This window comes from Aquarana catesbeiana, linkage group LG11, assembly GCF_042186555.1.
Source record: "Aquarana catesbeiana isolate 2022-GZ linkage group LG11, ASM4218655v1, whole genome shotgun sequence".
Lineage (NCBI taxonomy): Eukaryota > Metazoa > Chordata > Amphibia > Anura > Ranidae > Aquarana > Aquarana catesbeiana.
Genome location: NC_133334.1, coordinates 46,006,034 through 46,026,076, shown reverse-complemented (window position 1 = coordinate 46,026,076; position 20,043 = coordinate 46,006,034). Strand labels below are relative to the sequence as shown.

General features: G+C 45.2%; 1 protein-coding gene across 1 annotated transcript in view; it reads left to right on the top strand.

The window, feature by feature from the left end:
• TPCN2 (two pore segment channel 2) overlaps positions 1 to 20,043 on the top strand; it is an 84,502-nt gene that overhangs the window by 29,091 nt on the left and 35,368 nt on the right. Inside the window, exons 10-14 of the mRNA XM_073604252.1 lie at positions 9,555 to 9,619; positions 10,417 to 10,520; positions 13,077 to 13,158; positions 13,256 to 13,342; positions 18,696 to 18,815. Coding sequence (XP_073460353.1) covers positions 9,555 to 9,619; positions 10,417 to 10,520; positions 13,077 to 13,158; positions 13,256 to 13,342; positions 18,696 to 18,815 — 458 coding nt within the window. The remainder of the gene's footprint in view (positions 1 to 9,554; positions 9,620 to 10,416; positions 10,521 to 13,076; positions 13,159 to 13,255; positions 13,343 to 18,695; positions 18,816 to 20,043) is intronic.

Sequence of the window (20,043 nt, the reverse complement as noted above, 5' to 3'; positions counted from 1 at the left end):
AACACTTACAAAATTGTGACGTTAAGAGGTACACATTGCCTTGGAAATTAGAATGCAGAAGGGTGTTCTGAAATGTAAGTTGATGAAAGCAAGAATTATCAGGAATGTGCCGTGGATACATATTGTGCCGCCGTGCTTCCTGCATGACCCCTGGGACGTGCATCCAGCGCAATCACAGTGGCCCTTTACCATGTGATGTCAGCTGATCACATGTAAACAGACTTGCCGGTTATCCGCAGCCGTTTCTTCTCACGCTGTGTCTGTGTTAGGTAAGGACTTCCATTAACTGTCAAGAATTCAGTAAATTGTTTACACTGATAATCAGTGCCCCAATCATCAGTGCCATGTATCAGTGCCCATCAATGCCGCCTATCAGTGCCCATCAATGCCGCCTACAAGTGTTACCTATCAGTGCTCATTAATGCTGCCTATTAGTGCCCATCAAATCTGCCTATCAACATCACCTATCAGTGCTCATTATTGCAGCGTCCATCCGTGCCACCTATCGGTACTCTTCAATGCTGCCCATCAGTGCCCATCAATACTGCCTTAGTTCTGCCTATCAGTGTTCCTCAGTGCCAATCCGTGCAGCCTATGAGTTCTGCCTATCATTGCTCATCAATGCCCATCAGTGCCTTCTTAGTGCCCCCTATCAGTGCCTCCCTTCAGTGCTCATCAGTAAATCCCATTGGTGCCTCCTATCGGTGCCCCCTATCAGTGCCTATTATCAGTTCCCACCAGTGCCCCCTAGTGCCTTCTCAGTGCCCCCTATCAGTGCCTCCCTTCAGTGCCCATCAGTAAATCCTATCGGTGCCTCCCATTGGTGTCCCCTATCGGTGCCTCCCATTGGTGTCCCCTATCGGTGCCTCCCATTGGTGTCCCCTATCGGTGCCTCCCATTGGTGTCCCCTATCGGTGCCTCCCATTGGTGTCCCCTATCGGTGCCTCCCATTGGTGTCCCCTATCGGTGCCTCCCATTGGTGTCCCCTATCGGTGCCTCCCATTGGTGTCCCCTATCGGTGCCTCCCATTGGTGTCCCCTATCGGTGCCTCCCATTGGTGTCCCCTATCGGTGCCTCCCATTGGTGTCCCCCATCGGTGCCTCCCATCGGTGTCCCCCATCGGTGCCTCCCATCGGTGTCCCCCATCGGTGCCTCCCATCGGTGTCCCCCATCGGTGCCTCCCATCGGTGTCCCCCATCGGTGCCTCCCATCGGTGTCCCCCATCGGTGCCTCCCATCGGTGTCCCCCATCGGTGCCTCCCATCGGTGTCCCCCATCGGTGCCTCCCATCGGTGCCTCCCATCGGTGTCCCCCATCGGTGCCTCCCATCGGTGTCCCCCATCGGTGCCTCCCATCGGTGTCCCCCATCGGTGCCTCCCATCGGTGTCCCCCATCGGTGCCTCCCATCTGTGTCCCCCATCGGTGCCTCCCCTTCAGTGCTCCCTATCGGTGCCTCCCCTTCAGTGCTCCCTATCGGTGCCTCCCCTTCAGTGCTCCCTATCGGTGCCTCCCCTTCAGTGCTCATCAGTAAATCTTATCAGTGCCCATCGGTGTCTATCAGTGCCCATCGGTGTCTATCAGTGCCCATCGGTGTCTATCAGTGCCCATCAGAGTCCTCTGTCTTCTCAGGACAGCACGGCTCTGAGCGGAGAGCGTGTCTCTCCAGTGGCATCACTAGGGTTGGTGTCACTCGGTGCGGAAAAAATTGGTGTCGCTCCCCCTCCACCAACTATAGCCCCCCCCCTCAGTACAGACCCCCCTCCACTAACTGCAGACCCTTCTTTCAGTATAGACCCCCCACTAAGTACAGACCCTCCTCTCGCAGTATAGATCCTCCTCACTAAGTACAGACCCCCTCCATCAGCATAGCCCCCCCTCTATCAGCATAGACCCCCATCTATCAGTGTAGGCACCCTTAGTATAGACCCCCCTCAGTGCAGACCCTCATCTATCAGTATAGACTCCCCTCAATCACTATAGACCCCAGTGTAGACCCCCCTCCATCAGTGCAGACCTCCCCTCCCTCGTTGCAGACACCCCTCCATCAGTTCACACCCCCCTCAGTACAGACCCCCTCCCCATCAATGCAGACCCCCCCTCAGTGCAGACCACCATCCCTACATCAGTGCAGACCCCCCTCCCATAGCGTTCCCCCCAGCACACGTCTGTTTGGATAAAAACTTTACAGACCTCAGAACAGCGCGGGATAGGCACAGCGGCATGTGTCCCTCGGACTCCTCCTCCTCCCCCTCCGTAAACAGAGAGGAGGGGGAGGCGGTTTCGGTTTGCTCCACTGGGGGATGTGTAGGGGTGAGGACTGTGCAGTGTTAAAGAGCAGTGCCGCTGCCCACAGGTGTCACCCCTCTGGCGGGTGTGAGATACTGTGTGTGTGTGTGTGTGTGTGTGTGCTTTATAGCGCCAACAGTTTACGCAGCGCTTTACAATGTGGAGGGGGGACAGTACAATACAGGAGGGCACTGCTCATAGAGCTTACATTCTAAAGGGAGGGGGTAGTGGTACAAAAGTTAATAGATGCAGGGAATGATTTGATGGGGTTGTTAGGTGGGTGTGGGATAGGCTTCCCTGAATAAATGAGTTTTCAGGGATCTCCTAAAGGTGGACAGGTTAGGGGCTGATCGGATACACAGGGACAGGGAATTCCAGAAGATGGGAGAGGCTCTGGAGAAGTCCTGAAGGAGAGCATGAGAGGCGGTAAGAAGGGAGCTAGAGAGCAGGAGGTCCTGGGAGGAGTGGAGGGGACGATTAGGGCGATATCTGCAGTTGAGTTTGGTCATGTAGCTGGGGGCGATGTTGTGGATGGCCTTGTATGTTGTGGTTAGCATTTTGAATTTTATACGGTGGGGTAGGGGAAGCCAGTGAAGGGATTGGCTGAGAGGGGCAGCAGTCACAGATCGATTAGTGAGGTGTATTAGTCTAGCAGCAGAATTCATAATAGACTGAAGGGGGGACAGCCTGCGTAAGGGTAGGCCATTAAGGAGAGAGTTGCAGTAGTCAATGCGGGAAATAATCAAGGAGTGAATAAGTTGCTTTGTGGTGTCATTAGTCAGGAAGGGTCCAATTCTGGAGATGTTGTGGCGGTTAAGGCAGCAGGATTTAGCCAGTGATTGCATGTGGGGGCTGAAGGAGAGGTCAGAGTCAAGGATTACACCCAGCACCCTGGCATGTGTGGCGGGACCAATGGTTATGCTGTTGATCTTAATGGTAAAGTCATGGCGGTGGGGGGACCGGGAAGGAGGAAATATTACAAGCTCAGTTTTAGAAAGATTGAGTTTGAGAAAGTGGTTTGACATCCATACCGAGATGTCATTCAGTAAGTTTGAGATCCGCGAGGAGATAGTGGGGGTGAGTTGAGGAGTGGAGAGATAGATCTGGGTGTCATCGGCGTAGAGGTGGTATTGGAAGCCATGGGAGGTTATCAACTGGCCCAGGGAAGAGGTATAGAGTGAGAATAGGAGGGGCCCAAGGACAGAGCCAGAGGAGATGGAGTTGTAAGTGACACTGAGAGTGCGCTGAGATAGGTAGGAGGAGAACCAGGATAAAGCAGAATCACAGAGGCCAAGGGAGTGTAATTTGCTGAGGAGCAGGTGGTCAACTGTGTCGAAGGCAGCAAAGAGGTCTAAGAGTATGAGTATGGAGTAATGGCCATTGGTTTTAGCACTTAGTAGGTCATTGGTGAGTTTTAGTAGGGCAGTTTCAGTAGCATGTTGTGGACGGAAGCCAGACTGTAGGGGGTCAAGAAGGTTGTTGTCCGTGAGGTAGCGACTCATTCGGTCATGGACAAGGCGTTCGATGAGCTTGGAGGCAAATGGGAGCAGGGAGATGGTTCTTAAGTTATTCAAACAGGTGGGGTCTAGTGAGGGTTTTTTAAGTATGGGGGTAACCAGTGCATGTTTGAGCAGGGAAGGAAAGGTGCAGGAGGAGAGGGAGAGGTTGAAGATGTGGTTTAGGGAGTTTAGGATAGAGTGGGAATATGGTGGCAGTAATTGTGAGGGGACAGGGTCCAGGGGACAGGTGGTGAGGTTGGCCATGGAGAGGAGTTTATCAACTTCATTGGTGGTGATTGGGCAGAAGGAGGAGAGTATTGAGTGTGGTGTTGGACCTGATGTGTTGGGTAGAGGAGGAAGTTGAAATCCGGAATATCTCCTTGCGAATGGTGTCGATTTTGCTTTTGAAATGGTTGGCAATCTGTTGAGCGGTAAGCAAGTTGGTGGGTGAGGGGTGAAGTAAGGAATTAAGGGTAGAAAAGAGTTGACGAGGTTTGGATGAGAGGGTTTTGATGAGCGTGTTGTAGTAGGTTTGGTTAACAGTGTGGAGGCAGGAGTTGTATTTGAGAAGGGCAGAGAGGGTCAAGTCTTGCAGGGACTTAGATTTACACCATGCTCGCTCAAGAGCAAGGCTGCGTCTCTTGAGACTTCTGGTGTCGTCTGTTTGCCAGGGTTGTGGCAGATGGGGCCTGGTTCTGCGTGTAGAGAGAGAGGAGCAAGTATGTCTAGGGACGATGACAGTGTGTTGTTGTAGATGGAAGTGGTTAGGTCTGGGCAGGACAGGGGTGCGATTTTTTCGTAAAGGCCATCAGTAGCAGAATGAAAAAGGGAAGGGTTGAGGTTGCGAAGGTTTCTGCGGGTAGTGGTTTGTGGGTTGGTAGAATGGGAGGTTGGAGACAAGGAGAGTGTGAAACGGATAAGGTTGTGATCAGAGAGAGGAAAGTGGGTGTTAGAGAGATTGCAGGGAGTGCAGCGATGGGAGAATACAAGGTCGAGAGTATTGCCGTTGGAGTGAGTGGTGGTTTGTATCCATTGTGTTGGGTTAAAAGAGGAGGTTAGGTTGAGAAGTGGTTGCAATATTGACATTGATTGGAATGTTAAAGTTACCTAGGATGATGGCAGGAACTTCAGAGGAGAGAAAGTAGGGTAGCCATGCAGAGAAGTCATCTAGAAAGCGTGACACTGGTCCAGGAGACTGATGAATGACTGTGACCCCCCAGACAAGCTGGAGAGAAAAGACAAACACGGTGCACTTCAAAAGAGCAAAAGGGGGAAAGAGAGGGAGGTGTGGGAAGAACCTGGAAGGTGCATTGTGGGAAGAGAAGTCCGACTCTATCTCCTTTTTCGTCCACTGGAGAATATATATATATATATATATATATATATATATATATATATGTATGTATGTATGTATGTATGTATGTATGTGTGTATATATATATATATATATATATATATATATATATATATATATATATATATATATATATATAATGTATATGTATGTTTACGCAGTGCTTTAAAACATGAGGACAGATAGTAAAATTTTATTATAGTTTAATACAGGAGAAATCGGAGGGCTCGTTGGAGCTTACAATCTAAGAGGGAGAGTCAAGAGATACAAAGTCAATTGTGTGTGTGTAAATTTCTTGGTAATGACTAAAACCAATCCAAAAAAAATAAGGGATTGTTCTATATTTTAGAGTAGTGTGCAGTGTTATAAAAAATTTCCTTTCTGCCCCAGTACCAACCGTGCATTCAAAGCTGCTGCGCTTAAACTCCAAAGAAAGCAGGCTGTTCACCACTGTTGTCTTCCAACTAACTTCATTCACTGAACAAGCAAGCAGCATACACCTCCAACATTCTGCTTGATGCCACACCTCTAAAGCATTTCACCCATAGCTGGGCTTCTCCATGATTAAGCTCAGCTATAGGTGAAACGCGTTAGTGCCATGGCTTCTGGCAGAAATAATGTAGTGGATGTTTGCTAATTGCAAGGTGTCATCAGTACAAGGCTATTTCCTTTGTGTTTGAGTTGAGCGAAACCAGGCTCCTGGGCTTTGGCAACCAACTAGCTTGCAAGATCAAGTAGGACAAGGGGCCGTAACCTCTCCCTGGGAACATCAAGGGCTTTCTGACTTTATCACTCCCACTACCACACATGCGTTGAGATTGTGGGATACCTTAAACAATCTAGGACAGCTAGCCACTCCGGTCTCCCATCTTGCTGGCATTCTTCCCTTGGTTCACGCAGGGGGAACACCTTTCTCTTTTTCGCTCCTGGGCAGCTGATGGGGAAGTGAAATGCGGTAGTTTGTACAGGAACAGGGACTGACTTGACCTCCTTAAAGGAGCAGTTTGGCTGCTTTCCCTAGGATGAATGGCGCTACAGACGGCTACATCATTCTGTTTGTTGTCTGCCACAGGCTGTTCTCCCTCCCTCCCTCCTCAACCCCTTTTGAGAAACTCTTTATGTCCACATCAACTGTTCCACATTCCGTCTCTGTTTTTGTATGGGATGTTGCAATCGCTGGAACCTAGAGGTAAACCTATTTACATCAGAGAGTGGGAGAGAGACTTGCAGTATACATTTACTGAGATACAATTAGATCATTTATACCGCCTCACTCACGCCAGTTTGATGGATACGAAAATGCAAAGAAAATGGTTTTAAATTACTCACACGTTGGTATAGGGTCCCCTCTAGACTGGCCAAAATCTATCAAGCTCTTTCGGAGGTCTGCTGGAGGAAGTGTGGGCACTGTGGCACGTTCCTACACATTTGGTGGGGAGTGCCCCAAGCTGCAGCCCTTCTGGCAAGACATCAGATAACAAATTAAATTGATACTGGACATTGACCTGCCTGACTCCCCGATGGAGCTTTTACTTCATGTCCCCTCCATCCCTCTCTGCCACATCTAAACGCGGCTAGGCGTTTTAATCTCCCTGTGTTTTGGAAAAAAACTCAAATTCCTAGCCGAGCGGACTGGATTCGCCTCGTAAATGATATGGCTGCAGAGGAATGGATGGCAACGTGTAAGAACCGTCATAAGTTTAATAGTATCTGGGCCACGTGAATCCATTATACTCATAAAGCCCAACAGGGTTCTCAATCGGCTCCATCTGATTCCTCACCTGTACCTGACAATGTCAGGTCTATCTAAGGCCACTGATCTCAAGGGATGATTGCCTGTCTCAGACAGATTAGACTGGATCCTCAGAGATTGTTAATGTATAACTGCAATTAGTTTACAGCTGAGTGCTATTTTATTGTTTCCCCCCCCCCCCCTTTTTGTCTTCTATTCCCTCTGCTCTCCCCTCCTTACCCCTATTCCTCTGTTCCTCTTCCTAAGGACATCTTTGTTCATGTCTGAGCTTTGGGTACTGAGGTATATCTGGTTCTGAGATATATTGATTCAACTGAGGCAATATTTTTTGTTAGAGTTCATCTGTTACAACACTAGTTATGATGTTCTCACTGCCTTAATACCTTCTATACAAGATGGTTTATTGGACTTTATTTTGTGCTCCATGACCGCCCCCCAGTTGGGCTTGTGGTATCTGTCTTTGTGTTTTATTTGTTTGCTATGGGACTTTTTCTGTTGTATACAAACTGATGAAAATATAAAAGATTACATCAAAAAAAGGAGGATAAGAGTACTTTTGGGGCAGTAGAACATGCAAAGATCAACAATCCACAACTGCTGGTTTACAGCACAGATGTGCATCATAACCTTAAAAGGAATAATTTGCACAGCTCCACTCATGGTCCTAAAGTTGCAAACGAACCCTAATTTTTTGGGATTTGAGATGGAAAATGAAACCTGTAGATACCTTCCATAGATCAGGATCTATTAACTGTAGCTAACTTTGTCCTTTAGGCTGTTGAGTCCTTGGGGGGGGTTTGGTGCTCTAAGCCTAGCCATACATTATGCAATTTTCTTAACCACTTCCTACCCGCCATATAGGAAAATGACGTCCGCAAAGTTGTTAACCTCCCTGGCGGTTTTCCCGAGTGTGGCTCGGGGTTAAAATTTAGTACCATTAGCGGTAACCCCGAGCCACACTCGGGATCGCATTGCAGGATCCTGGGGCAGCGTTACTTACCTTGTCCCCGGGATCCTGCGATGTCCCCCGCAGTGTCCGAGGGCTCCGTCCTCCTCCGAAGCCTCTCCGTGCCAGGCTCCGTTCCCTGCGAGCGGCGCGACGCACGGGGGCGGAGCCTGGCGGCAAATTCAAAAAAATGTCAAAAGCATAACACATACAGTACTGTAATCTTACAGATTACAGTACTGTATGAAATGATTTCACATCCCTTTTGTCCCCAGTGCTTTGTCCCATGCCCTGCATGCAATTTTACATGATATACACTGTTCTTTCTGCCTGGAAACTGGAGATTGTCCATAGCAACCAAAAAGTGTCCCTTTACGTCAAAAGTGGCTTTAGACCAGCTAGAAAACAGCGATAATAAATTATAACACTTGCAGAATTGAGCGATAGTGAATTGTGGGGAAATTTATTTTATTACTATTTTTTTTTTTTTTTTTTTTAATTATTTATTTTTATTTATTATATTATAATTTATGTTTTTGTGTTTCAAACTTTATCATACCCGGGATATCTACTAGACTCTGGTTTGGACAAATTTAAGTGTGTTATTATTAAGATTTACAGACCTACAATATAAAACGCCAAATTTCCATGCAAAATAATGGTACCGCTTTCAGCACCTAAAATCCGAAATAATCATACCGCCAGGGAGGTTAAGTTATCTTGACTGGGCGTCATGACATCAAGCAGAACTAGCCGCAAGTGCGGCAATCGGTGGTGCGGTGTGTCACTCTGACACTGCATGTCCGATCTTGGTAAAAAGCTTATGACGTAGGCTCTTTACCATGTGATCAGCTGTGTCCAATCACAGCTGGTCACATCGTAACCAGGAAGTGCCATTTATCGGCTTTTCTTCTATTCGTGCTGACAAGGCTAGAGTAGAGGAGAACTGATCGGGGGCTCTCCTGACAGGGAGGGGTCTGCGCTGATACTCAGCGATTTATATTGATTTTGATTATCAGTGCAGATCCACCAGGGATGCCCATCAGTGCAGCCTATGCATGCCCATCAGTGAAGGAGAAAACGTATTTACCATCTTTGATAACAGAAACAACGTTTTATTTTTATTTTATTTTTTTTCAAAAGGTTTGGTCTTTTTTTATTTGTTTAGCAAAAAATAAACCCCAGTGGTGATCAAATACCACCAAAAGAAAGCTCTTATTTGTGGGCAAAAAATTATAAAAATTTTGTTTGGGTACAGCATTGCATGACCGTGCAATTGTCATTTAAAATGCGACAGCGATGAAAGCTGAAAATTGGCCTGGGCAGGAAGGGGGGTATAAGTGCCCGGTATTGAAGTGGTTAAAATTGCTTGCTTCCCCCTCAACAATGACTGTGTGCAGGGAAACCTCCCTCTGTCAGAACACAATGATCAGCGTCGCTGTCTATAGCCAGCGGCTGTAACCCTAAAAAAAAAAAAACAAAAAAAAAACCAGCAGGCTGGTTTTACTGAAGCTGATCGTTCGACATCAGTACAACCAGCCTGCCCTTAGATGGATTGCAATTCGGCCAGTTCGTGGTGAACCGCCCACATTTTGATCCATCTATGGCTTGTTTAAGTGCTCTTGGCTGATCCAAAGTAAAACGTCTTATAAGCACTTTCTGCTTTGTTACCTGGCTTTAATTTATTTTTTTCCCCATAACTTTCTGTATTACACAGGCAGTCTTATTTTGATGAACTTGCTGACAGCCATAATCTACAATCAGTTCCGGGGCTATTTATTGGTGAGATCAGTGTTACAAATTTTATGAAAACTGTAACTAAGAAAAAGAGCCCATTGTAAACAATTGTATTATTCATTATAGATTACTGAGCAAGCGCTAAAATCTGATCTCTAGGTTTATGCCACAGTCTATTTATTTGCAGATCTGGTGCTCAACAACCTCGTAGAATAGAGCAGGAATGGCTTATTCACAATTGTTTTTTCTTCAGTAAAACGCATTCATTTTACTGCATGAAAATACATTTCAAGTTGAAATCTTTGTGTTTTTTAAAAGAAATGCGGTGTGCATGCATGCGGAGGGTGAATGGAATGGTGGATGTTGGAAAGCCTTTCCAGAATAGTAAAGGCTTTTCATGCTTCAAAGGTAGGTGTGTGTAGGTGAGGGCTCTGTGTGTAGGTGAGGGCCCATGATTTTGTCCCACAAGCTCATTTAGGTGGGATGGTCAGGTATCCACAAACCTTTGGCCATATACTGGGGTTGATTTACTAAAACTGGAGAGTGCAAAATCTGATTCAGCTACGTATGGTAGCCAATTGGCTTCTAACTTCAGCTTGTTCCGTTGAGCTTTGGCAATAAAATCTGGAAGCTGATTGGTTTCTTTGCAGAGCTGCACCAGATTTTGCACACTCCAGTTTTAGTAAATCAACCCCAGTGTATGGCCAAAGGTTTGGCCCCATAGTATGTTTGTTTGCTTTGGGCACTCTGTGTGAAATTTCATTTGATGTTTTGATGCGGTACAGTCAGCCAATTATGTTCACATTGATTTTTTTTTTTGATTTTTTTTTTCTCTCCCTCAGAAATCTGTTCAGGCCTCCCTGCTTAGACGGCGGTTAGGAATTAGAGCTGCCTTTGAAATTCTTTCCTTCCACAGAGAGATCACATCCCACAATTGTGATCAGGCGTAAGAAATTACATTTTTAACTCATTATCATAGAATTGCTTTGCCTTTAGAAATACAAACTGATGACTAGTCAGCGGTTAGGCTGCCTTGGCCCTCAGAGCGGCTGCTTGCTTGGGGGTGCCCGGCTGTGCAGTGTGGGGGCGCCCGGCTGTGCAGTGTGGGGGCGCCCGGCTGTGCATTGTCCGGCTGTGCAGTGTGGGGGCGCCCGGCTGTGCAGTGTGGGGGCGCCCGGCTGTGCAGTGTGGGTAAAACTAAAAATTATGTTACCAATGTTTCTAAAGAAGTAGCTTTTCTTTGTCCACATCCGTTGTCAGTACAGTATAGAAGGGCAGGTCAGTTTTATTTAATATATATATATATCTATATATATATATATATATATATATATATATATATATAGATATATATATATATATATATATATATATATATATATATATTCAGTCTGCAAAATTAAAAATTGGAAAATTTAAAGTAGATTTATAGGTTATAACACCGTGATAGTTTATTTGTTGCCATCTGTGTCCCATTGTGGAGATTTCCCTTCACTTCCTGTCCTATAGCCAAACAGGAAGTGAGAGGAAATCCTTGCAAATTAAGGAAATCCATTGTGGCCCCCCAGGTCACCAAATCTAGTGTCCCCATGGGAAGATTTCCCCTCTATTACTTTTCTCGGGACAACCAAAAATTTGGGATTTACTTTTACTTTCTTTTATAATGATAATGGTAAACAGGACAAATAGAGAGGGTGACGCTCCCTAACAGGGCAACAGACAGCCATAAAAACTTGACAGGGGGTCTAATCTGTATTTTTGGAGATTTATTCTCTTAAATTGTATCTATAGCCAAGATTTTTGAATGGAGTGAGAAAGATTAGAAGGTCCATCATGTGTATACTGCTAGTAAATTCAAAAGAGAAAAAAAAGCCAGCAACATTCTGTTAAATTCCAGTGTAGCTTTTATTGTTCCGTACAGGCAAACACAAAGCTATGCTTGGGGACATCCTCCCCTGACATGTTTGATGCCTTTCACCCAAAATTAGGCCTTATCATAGAGACCCAATGTGATGGGCTTCTACATAATCCCTCTAGTATAAGGTTTATATTGTTGCCTGTGTCCCTGCTGGAGAGATACACACTCTTGATTTATCCAACTGACCATTGTTACCGGGGCAGTAAACAGTGGGGCTTTGAAATCTCTCCAGTTGTGGATGGAATAGAAGTGAAGCTAAATCATCAATGGGGACACCTGTGGATTTCCTGTCACTTTGAAGAGTTTTTCCTTAACCACCAGAATAGGAAGTGAAAGGAAATCTCTTTAATAGGATCTAGAAAGCAAAAAATAAACCTGATGATGGGTTTTAGAATTCTCTAGATTATCCAAAATGAACAAATGATTTGGCTTTAGAAAGACAATAAATAATCTTGTACATGAGTATTGTATATTTAGATTACAGAATTCAATTTTTAATTTTTTTTTAATCCAATGCAATTTTAGATGCCATTGGTTCTCATCAGAGTTACTCCTTAAGTTCCATAGAATAAGTGTTACAACCTCTGTATCTATATTGAAAGCAAAACTTTCTGTGTTCCCATTGGGGAGATTTCCTGTCTGCTTTTTATATGTGGGATTCCAGTACAAAGAGTTCACCAAGGATAGGAAGATACAGACACCAAATCAGGCCTCCACATTGCTTGTAATCCTTCCACAGCCCACTACAGTGTTGCTGATGTTATATCCGTCCCCATTGTAGAGATTTTCTGTTACTTCTTGTCCCCCTGATTTCCAATCACTCAGACAGGAAATGAGGTACAATCTCTCCAAAGTGATACAATCTCATGCAGGTTCTAGCCTTCTGAGTCACAGGAGTGCACTTGCTCTCCTGTGACCCAGAATCAGCTAATAGCAGGCTATTAATTATTTATGGTTATGGATTATTATTTACATCAATTTATTACACTGTGGTAATGATGTGTTAGCATTTAGCATTGGGTGTTGCTCTTATATTCTGATTTTCATATTGCCTGTGTCAGCTGATGTCACCGAGCCACTCCATGCTCTGGAAAGATCCGAACCATATTGTAGGGAGCCACCCAGCTGCCTGATTGACATCTGGCTTTGGCTCTAGGCAGCTGTTCATCTGCTTTAGACATCTGATGTTGCAGCTGTTCCCCACTGGCTCCAAGCCCGAGAACTGAGCGATCACATAACGGTTGACCTCTCGGTTCTCAATCGGCTTGGAACGGAGAGCAATGACTGTCGATCACTGCTCTTCACCTAGGGCGGAGATCGGTGACTGACAGTCATTGCTCTCCATTCCGAGCTGATTGAGAACCGAGAGATCAACTGTTATGTGAACGCTCAGTTCTCGGGCTTGGAGCCAGCGTGGGAACAGCTGCAACATCAGACCGATGCTGCAGCGTTGAGGCGAGTATGTTTGATTGATTGTTTTTTCATATATCCATACTTCTTTAAAAAAAAAAAAAAAAAAAAAAAAGGTTTTGGATGGAGTTCAGCTTAAACTGAATCCGTGATTTAAATGAACTTTCTCTTTAGGGCCTGTGTCGACTGTGTGACCTTCATTAAAGTCTTACAGGACGTTAAAATGGATGGCTACTGCAAACTAGCAATCATCGAGGTAAAATCAAGAGGTGGGTGGGGGGGATATGATTGGCAATAATGTTTTTTATTTTATTCTTTTATTTAACAAAAACATACTTTTGTTTTCATTGTAGAAAGCAAGATGCTGCCCCAGCGGTGTTATCTCTGCAGAGCAGTTTCAGAAACTGTTTGATGAACTTGATAAGGATCCGGTCAGACAGGTGAGTTGTATATAGGTTTGGGATGACACATGCTGTTGTCAGGTTTATTCTGATGCAGCTATTGGAAATCCTGATTTCTCTTATTCATTAGGGACACCATACTACTTTTGGGTATATGCCTTGCCTTTGAGAGGGAAGACAGTAGCAAAATTTCTTCCTTCATTTTAAGCTGTACCTCTGATGTTACTCTACTAAGTGGTGCAGCAACAAGGTCCTTTTGGCACTCGGGTCCCTGTCCTTCTCCCAAAAGATACCATATTAACTTTCATTCATGAGTGAGAGCAAAGCATGACCTGGTTATCACACTGTAAACTCAATCTCCTGCGCTCGAATTTGGCGCTAAGGGTCTAGTGGGCTTTCCAACCTTCCAGCTTAAAGGAGTTGTGAAGGCAGAAGGCTTTTTTTTTATCTTAATGCATTCTATGCATTAAGATAAAAGAAACCTGTGTGTAGCACCCCCCCCCCCCCCCCCCCAATTACTTACCTGAGCCCCATCTCTCTCCAGCAATGTCCACAAGTGTCTAAGCTGGCCGAGACAATCCTACTTGATTGGCTGAGACACAGCAGGCTTCCGCGGCTGTCAATCAGTCAGACAATCAGGGGAGAGGGGGCAGGGCCAGGTCAGGACTCTGACTCATGTCTGAATGGATACACGGAGCTCTGACTCGGCTTGGGTGCCCCTATAGAGAGCTGCTGGCTGTAGGGGCACTCCATTGGAGGGAGAGGCCAGGAGCAGCAAAGAGGGACCCAAGAAGAGGAGGATCAAGGCTGCTCCGTGCAAAACCAACTGCGCAGAGGAGGCAAGTATGTTTGTTTTTTTTCTTTTTTTAAAACAAGACTTTACAATCACTTTTAAGTTACAGCTAACATGCATTGCAGCCCTCCAGGGACTATGGATATTCCTTCATGTACAGCACTACAAAACAACAAAGCGAGGGCACACCAGCCTAACGCATTATCATTAGAGATGGGTTCATCAGAGAGCCTATATGTGTCTGTATATGTATCATAATCTATATAAATTCCATTGTATACCTTTTGTCTTTTATGCCTTAGTTCTTTTATTGAACAGATTGCTTTTGTAATAAATGTTTTTATATGATACAATCATTGTTTCTGGTCACTTTCAAAGTCCCAACCACCAAGGGGGTTTTGTGTTTTTTCTATAATCTTGGGATGTGGTGACCACAAACATTTGATACTGCAGATCTTGGATTTTCCCAACGCATTATCATAATACGCCATTTGTATCAGTGAATAAAAGCAAATGTTAAGATAAATACTTTATTGTCATTGCAACACAAATTACAATGAAATTCTATAAAAGCTCCACATGTATGTAAACATATAACATCCTCAACATACACATGTGTAAACAGTTTGCCCCCCATATAAAAAGAACCACCGCCACCGCAGCAAAGTCAGGTCACCTGCAGTAGGATAATATTATTCAAAATGACCATTTAGAGCCTGGATAGTTCTTGGGAAGAAACTTTCCTTAAATCGTTTTTTCCTCACCTTTTGTTTCTGAACCTCCTGCCAGACAGCAGGAGTTCAAAAAGATCGTTTCCAGGGTGGGATGGGTCACTCACTATTTTTTGCCTGCCCTGCTGACACAATGAGACTTGTACATTCCGTTTATAGAAGTTAAACTAAATCCCAAAACCTTCTGCGCATTTATTATTTTTTTGAAAGGAAGCTTTTTCTGCTAGTGTGCAGTTGAGATACCAGGCTAAAATACAATATGTCAGCACGCTCTCAATAGAGGAGTGATAGAAGGACTCTAAGATGTTTTTCCCTAGGCCATTTTTACTGAGAAGTCTCAGGAAATATAACCGTTGCTGACACTTCTTGGTGACAACTGTCATGTTTGATGATCAGGATACATTTTCTTAAATATTAATGCTTAAAAACAGATACCTGCTCTACCAATCTTCTAACTGTAAATGGAACCATGTCAGTCTTACTCTTCCTATCATCAATTATTAATTTCTTGGTCTTCCCGGTGTTTGTTTTTTCCTTACAAAAATTTTTATTAGACAAATCAGCATTACAAAACAAAATAATACAGTACATTCAGAAAAATAAGGATATAGACAGGAAAAACCACCTTCATCTGGCAGTCGTAATTTAGTAAATGTTCCAGTGGTGCAGGTGTCATAAGTATCAGTACACATTAGTGCACAACATCATTAGTAAAACCTCACAAACATTATGTAGATATCCAATATTCAAGTGGAAGGGGGGAGGGGGGGAGAAAGAGGGGAAAGATGCAGCAAAGCAAGGAATAATCGGAGTAAGTAAAGGAAGTGGGGGGGGGGGGAGCGCAGGAAGGAGGGGGGGTAGGAACAAGGTACGAGGGAAAAGGCATGAGATAGAGAATATCCACTAGTGTGATTCAAGTCATAATTAGGGGGAAGGGGGTTCAGGGCCATCAGGGGCATCTATCCAAGAGGACCAGATTTTATCAAATTTCCTTGGGCATTGTCTAATTTCATAGGTCATTCTATACAGAGGGAGTACCGAGGTCGCCAACCTCCTCCACAAGGCCAGAGTGGGAGGTTCCTCTAGTTTCCACTTCAGTAGAATGTCTTCCCAGTGTTTAAGGACAAATTTTTGCCCCACATCACTCTACTAGGTTAGCCGCCTCTTCACTGTAATGCTTCTCATCTCCTCTTGTGATGCAACCTACTATGGTGGTATCATATGCGAATTTGATGATGCTACTTGTAGAAAAGCAAGGAGTACAATCACAAGTGTATAGAGAGTAAAGGGGGGCTCAGTGCACAACCCTGTGGTACTCCTATGCTGACCACACGCTGGGAAAAAACATGCTTACCCAGTTTGACCACCTGTGGGCGGTCTACCAGGAAGTCCTTTATCCAAGAGCAAAGGGAAGGGGGCAAATTTAGTGTCAACATCTTCTCCACCGATAGATCTGGGACAACGGTGTTGAAAGCCGAACTATATTCACCAATAGATCTATATTCACCAATAGATCTGGGACAACGGTGTCAACGGTGACAACGGTGCCGAACTATATTCAATAAACAACATTCTGACATAATTGCCAGAGTGTTCCAGATGACTTCAAGCCACATGTAGTGCAAGAGTGTCCTCAATGCTTCTATAGGCTCTGTACACAAATTGATGAGGGTCAAAACTATCTGATAAAGCTGTCTTTACCTGTCATAATCCTATGCATTAAGGTGAAAAAACTTCTGACACTGACCGGCCCCCTACCCCCACCCCCCGTTTTACTCACCTGAGCCCTCTTATCCCTCACCGGAGACGCGCGCTCTTCCTCTCTGCCCAGGGTTCTCGGCTCTTGATTGGATAGATTGATAGCAGCCCGGCTGGCTCTCGCTGCTGTCAATCAAATCAATGAGGCGGTGGGCGGGGCCAAGTCTAGCATTCTGTGTCAATAGATGCAAATGCTGGACTCTGGGGCGCGCCCGCGAGGTGACCCCCCCGGAAGAGCGCTTCTCCCAGAGGGTTTACCAATGTGGGGAGGAGCCGCGAGAGCCGCCGGGGGACCCCAGAAGACAGTGATCGGGGCCACTCTGTGCAAAACGAACCGCACAGTGGAGGTAAGCATGACATGTTTGTTATTAAAAAAAAAAAAAGAGGGTTTACAAACCCTTTAATTCATTGTAAAACCAGACCCTCAAAGCACTTCATTATTACCCGGGGTAAGTGCAATCGGCCTATAGTCCTTCAAACTATCTATATTTGTTTTGTTGGGTATCGGGGTAATAATAGTCAATTTTAAGCAGGTTGGAACCGTGGCCAATGATAATGATCGATTAAATATATGTAAAAAACCCTGAAAGTTGTTGGGCACAGGCCTTAACAGCCCACCCTGGGACACCATCTGGACCCGCTGATTTTCCAAACATTAACGGACTTAAATACCTGACGTACCACAGGTGCAGCATCTCCCGTACCCGGGCTTGAAAGTTGTGTTTGCTGGCGTACTACTACTTCAAAACATGAAAAAAAGCTGTTTAATTCCCCAGCCAGTTGAATATTAAAATGTCTACCCTGGTGAGTGTTCTCTCTATGTTTTAGGATATGTTATATCCCTTTCCAACCTTCACGTGCATCATTCCCTTTAAAATAGTCTTCAATTTTATTTTTATAAACTAATTTGGCCTCTTTTATGCCCATCTTTTGATTAGCTCTAGCAAGACTATACTTGACTTTAGCCCCATTCCTAAAGGCACTATCCCATTCTCTCAAAAGATAACGTACTCTCTTGGTTATCCAGGGCTTCTGATTGGGAAAAACCTTGATACACTTCCTTTTTGTAATGTCTACACAAGTACTAATGCAACTCAGTACTGTTTCAGTGTGCATGTTTAGGTCATGTTCAAAAATTTCCCAGTTGGTCCTCTTGAAGTTGTCCTGTAACATCTGGCCAAATCCTTATCTCCTTGCTCTCTGCCTAATTAGAATGTACAGCGGAATAAGAGAGGGATATATGATCTGACTGACCAAGATGAGGTAATGGAACAGCTCTATATGCTTCTCTAACATTAGAGTAAACCATATCAAGTGTATTTACACCCCTAGTTGCACACTTAACGAATTGATGAAATCCTTGGAAAGTGGACCTCAAATTTACATGGTTGACGTCTCCAGCAATCACAAGCACCCCATCAGGATGTGCACACCGGAGTTTGCTGATCACTTTTGCCAAAGTATCCAAAGTTACAGCAGCATTCACATCCGGCGTTGCGTATATCGCAAGGACGAATACTGCCGTGAATTCCCTTGGCAAATAAAAGGGTCTACATTTTACAACTAATAACTCTAAATCTGGGGAACAGTGATTGTCCACAGTCCTGCTGTCTGAACACCAGGCATTCAGAACATAGATAAATAGCCCCCCGCCACTTTTCTTCCCCGAGTCCAGTGTTCTGTCCTGTCGGTGAAAAATCTGTCCCGATAGTTGCAGAGCAGTATCTAGAATGGAATTGTGAAGCCATGTCTCCTGTAAAGATCATCACACAGCAGTTTTGAATCAAACTGTGTGTGGCGATCTGCAATTGCAATTCATTTATTTTTGGAGCAAAAGATCTGGCATTTGATAGATCAGCCTTAATTCCTTATTGAGAAACCATGCATCTTAGGCATTGCTAAAGATGGGCAACACAGTTTTGCTATCATCTCCCCAAAGATAAATCTCACAATGCAATAGATGCAAAGACATTGTCAGGTATGCCATATCTTGTTTACCAGTTGGATAACTGCTGCCAGGAGAGAAATCAAATTATTTTCTGAAATGTACCTGTAAGAAATAAAGAAATGTGATAGTTTTCTTTTTTTTTTTCTTTTTTTGTTTTTGCAGCACCCACCCCAGCCTGTGTACCAGTCTAGATTCTTGAAGATTTTGCAGATCATTGGAAGCCATCGGTACTTCGACTATCTGGGGAACATTGTGGCTTTGGCCAATCTCATTTCTATCTGTGTAAGTAGCAGACAAGAAATACAAGTATAGCAGGGGGATGCCTCCTCCTCACAACTTGTCATTTTATTGTACTGCATGCCTGCTTGCTTAGGATCTTCACCTGTCTCCTCTTACAGTCATCCAGAAGGGCTTAGCTAAACAGAAGTGTAGCCAACCTAAAGTGGTCGTAAAACTTAGACATGAAAGGTGAACAAAGCTTATCCCTCTATAGCAGTGGTCTCCAAACTGCGCCCCTTTGCTTTCCTTCATCTGGCACTGGCATAATTCCCTCCGCTGACACCAGCAATGGGGCGCCATTCCCTCCGCGGACACCAGCAATGGGGCGCCATTCCCTCCGGACACCAGCAATGGGGCGCCATTCCCTCCGCGGACACCAGCAATGGGGCGCCATTCCCTCCGCGGACACCAGCAATGGGGCGCCATTCCCTCCGCGGACACCAGCAATGGGGCGCCATTCCCTCCGCGGACACCAGCAATGGGGCGCCATTCCCTCCGCGGACACCAGCAATGGGGCGCCATTCCCTCCGCGGACACCAGCAATGGGGCGCCATTCCCTCCGCGGACACCAGCAATGGGGCGCCATTCCCTCCGCGGACACCAGCAATGGGGCGCCATTCCCTCCGCTGACACCAGCAATGGGGCGCCATTCCCTCCGCTGACACCAGCTATTTCTCCTCCCTAATACCAAAGATCGGGCATTGTTTACTCCCACTGGGCACAGTCTGGCCCCCCCCCCCTAAAATCTGAAGGATAATAAACTGGTCCTTTCCTTAGAAAGTTTGGAGAGCCCTGCTTTATAGTGTGTACTTATCTCAATCCAGAGATAAGTACACTCAGCTGCTTTGTTCCTCTGCTATTAGCATGAATCGCTTCTGACAAGTTTTCCTGACACCAAGAGAAAAAAGGTGACTGGGTAGGGTTCTCCAGCACATAGCCTGTGATTGATAGCCTCAGCTCTGTTGCTGTGTGAAGGGGTGTGTCCCTTCCCTCAAATCAGCTCTGACCTCTCCTCACTGAGCTGCAGTGTGTAACTTCAGCTCTCCACCCCATTTTTTCTGAACGCTCAGACCAGCTTGATAAATTCAGCACTTTGAATGGATATAGAGAAGAGAAGACTGCAGATAAATAGGTACAACTTATGCAGGAAGATTTGTTTAATCTTTGTGTATCACCTGAGGCCAATCACTTTACTGGGTAGATGTAAGTTTTTACAACCACTTTAAATTCA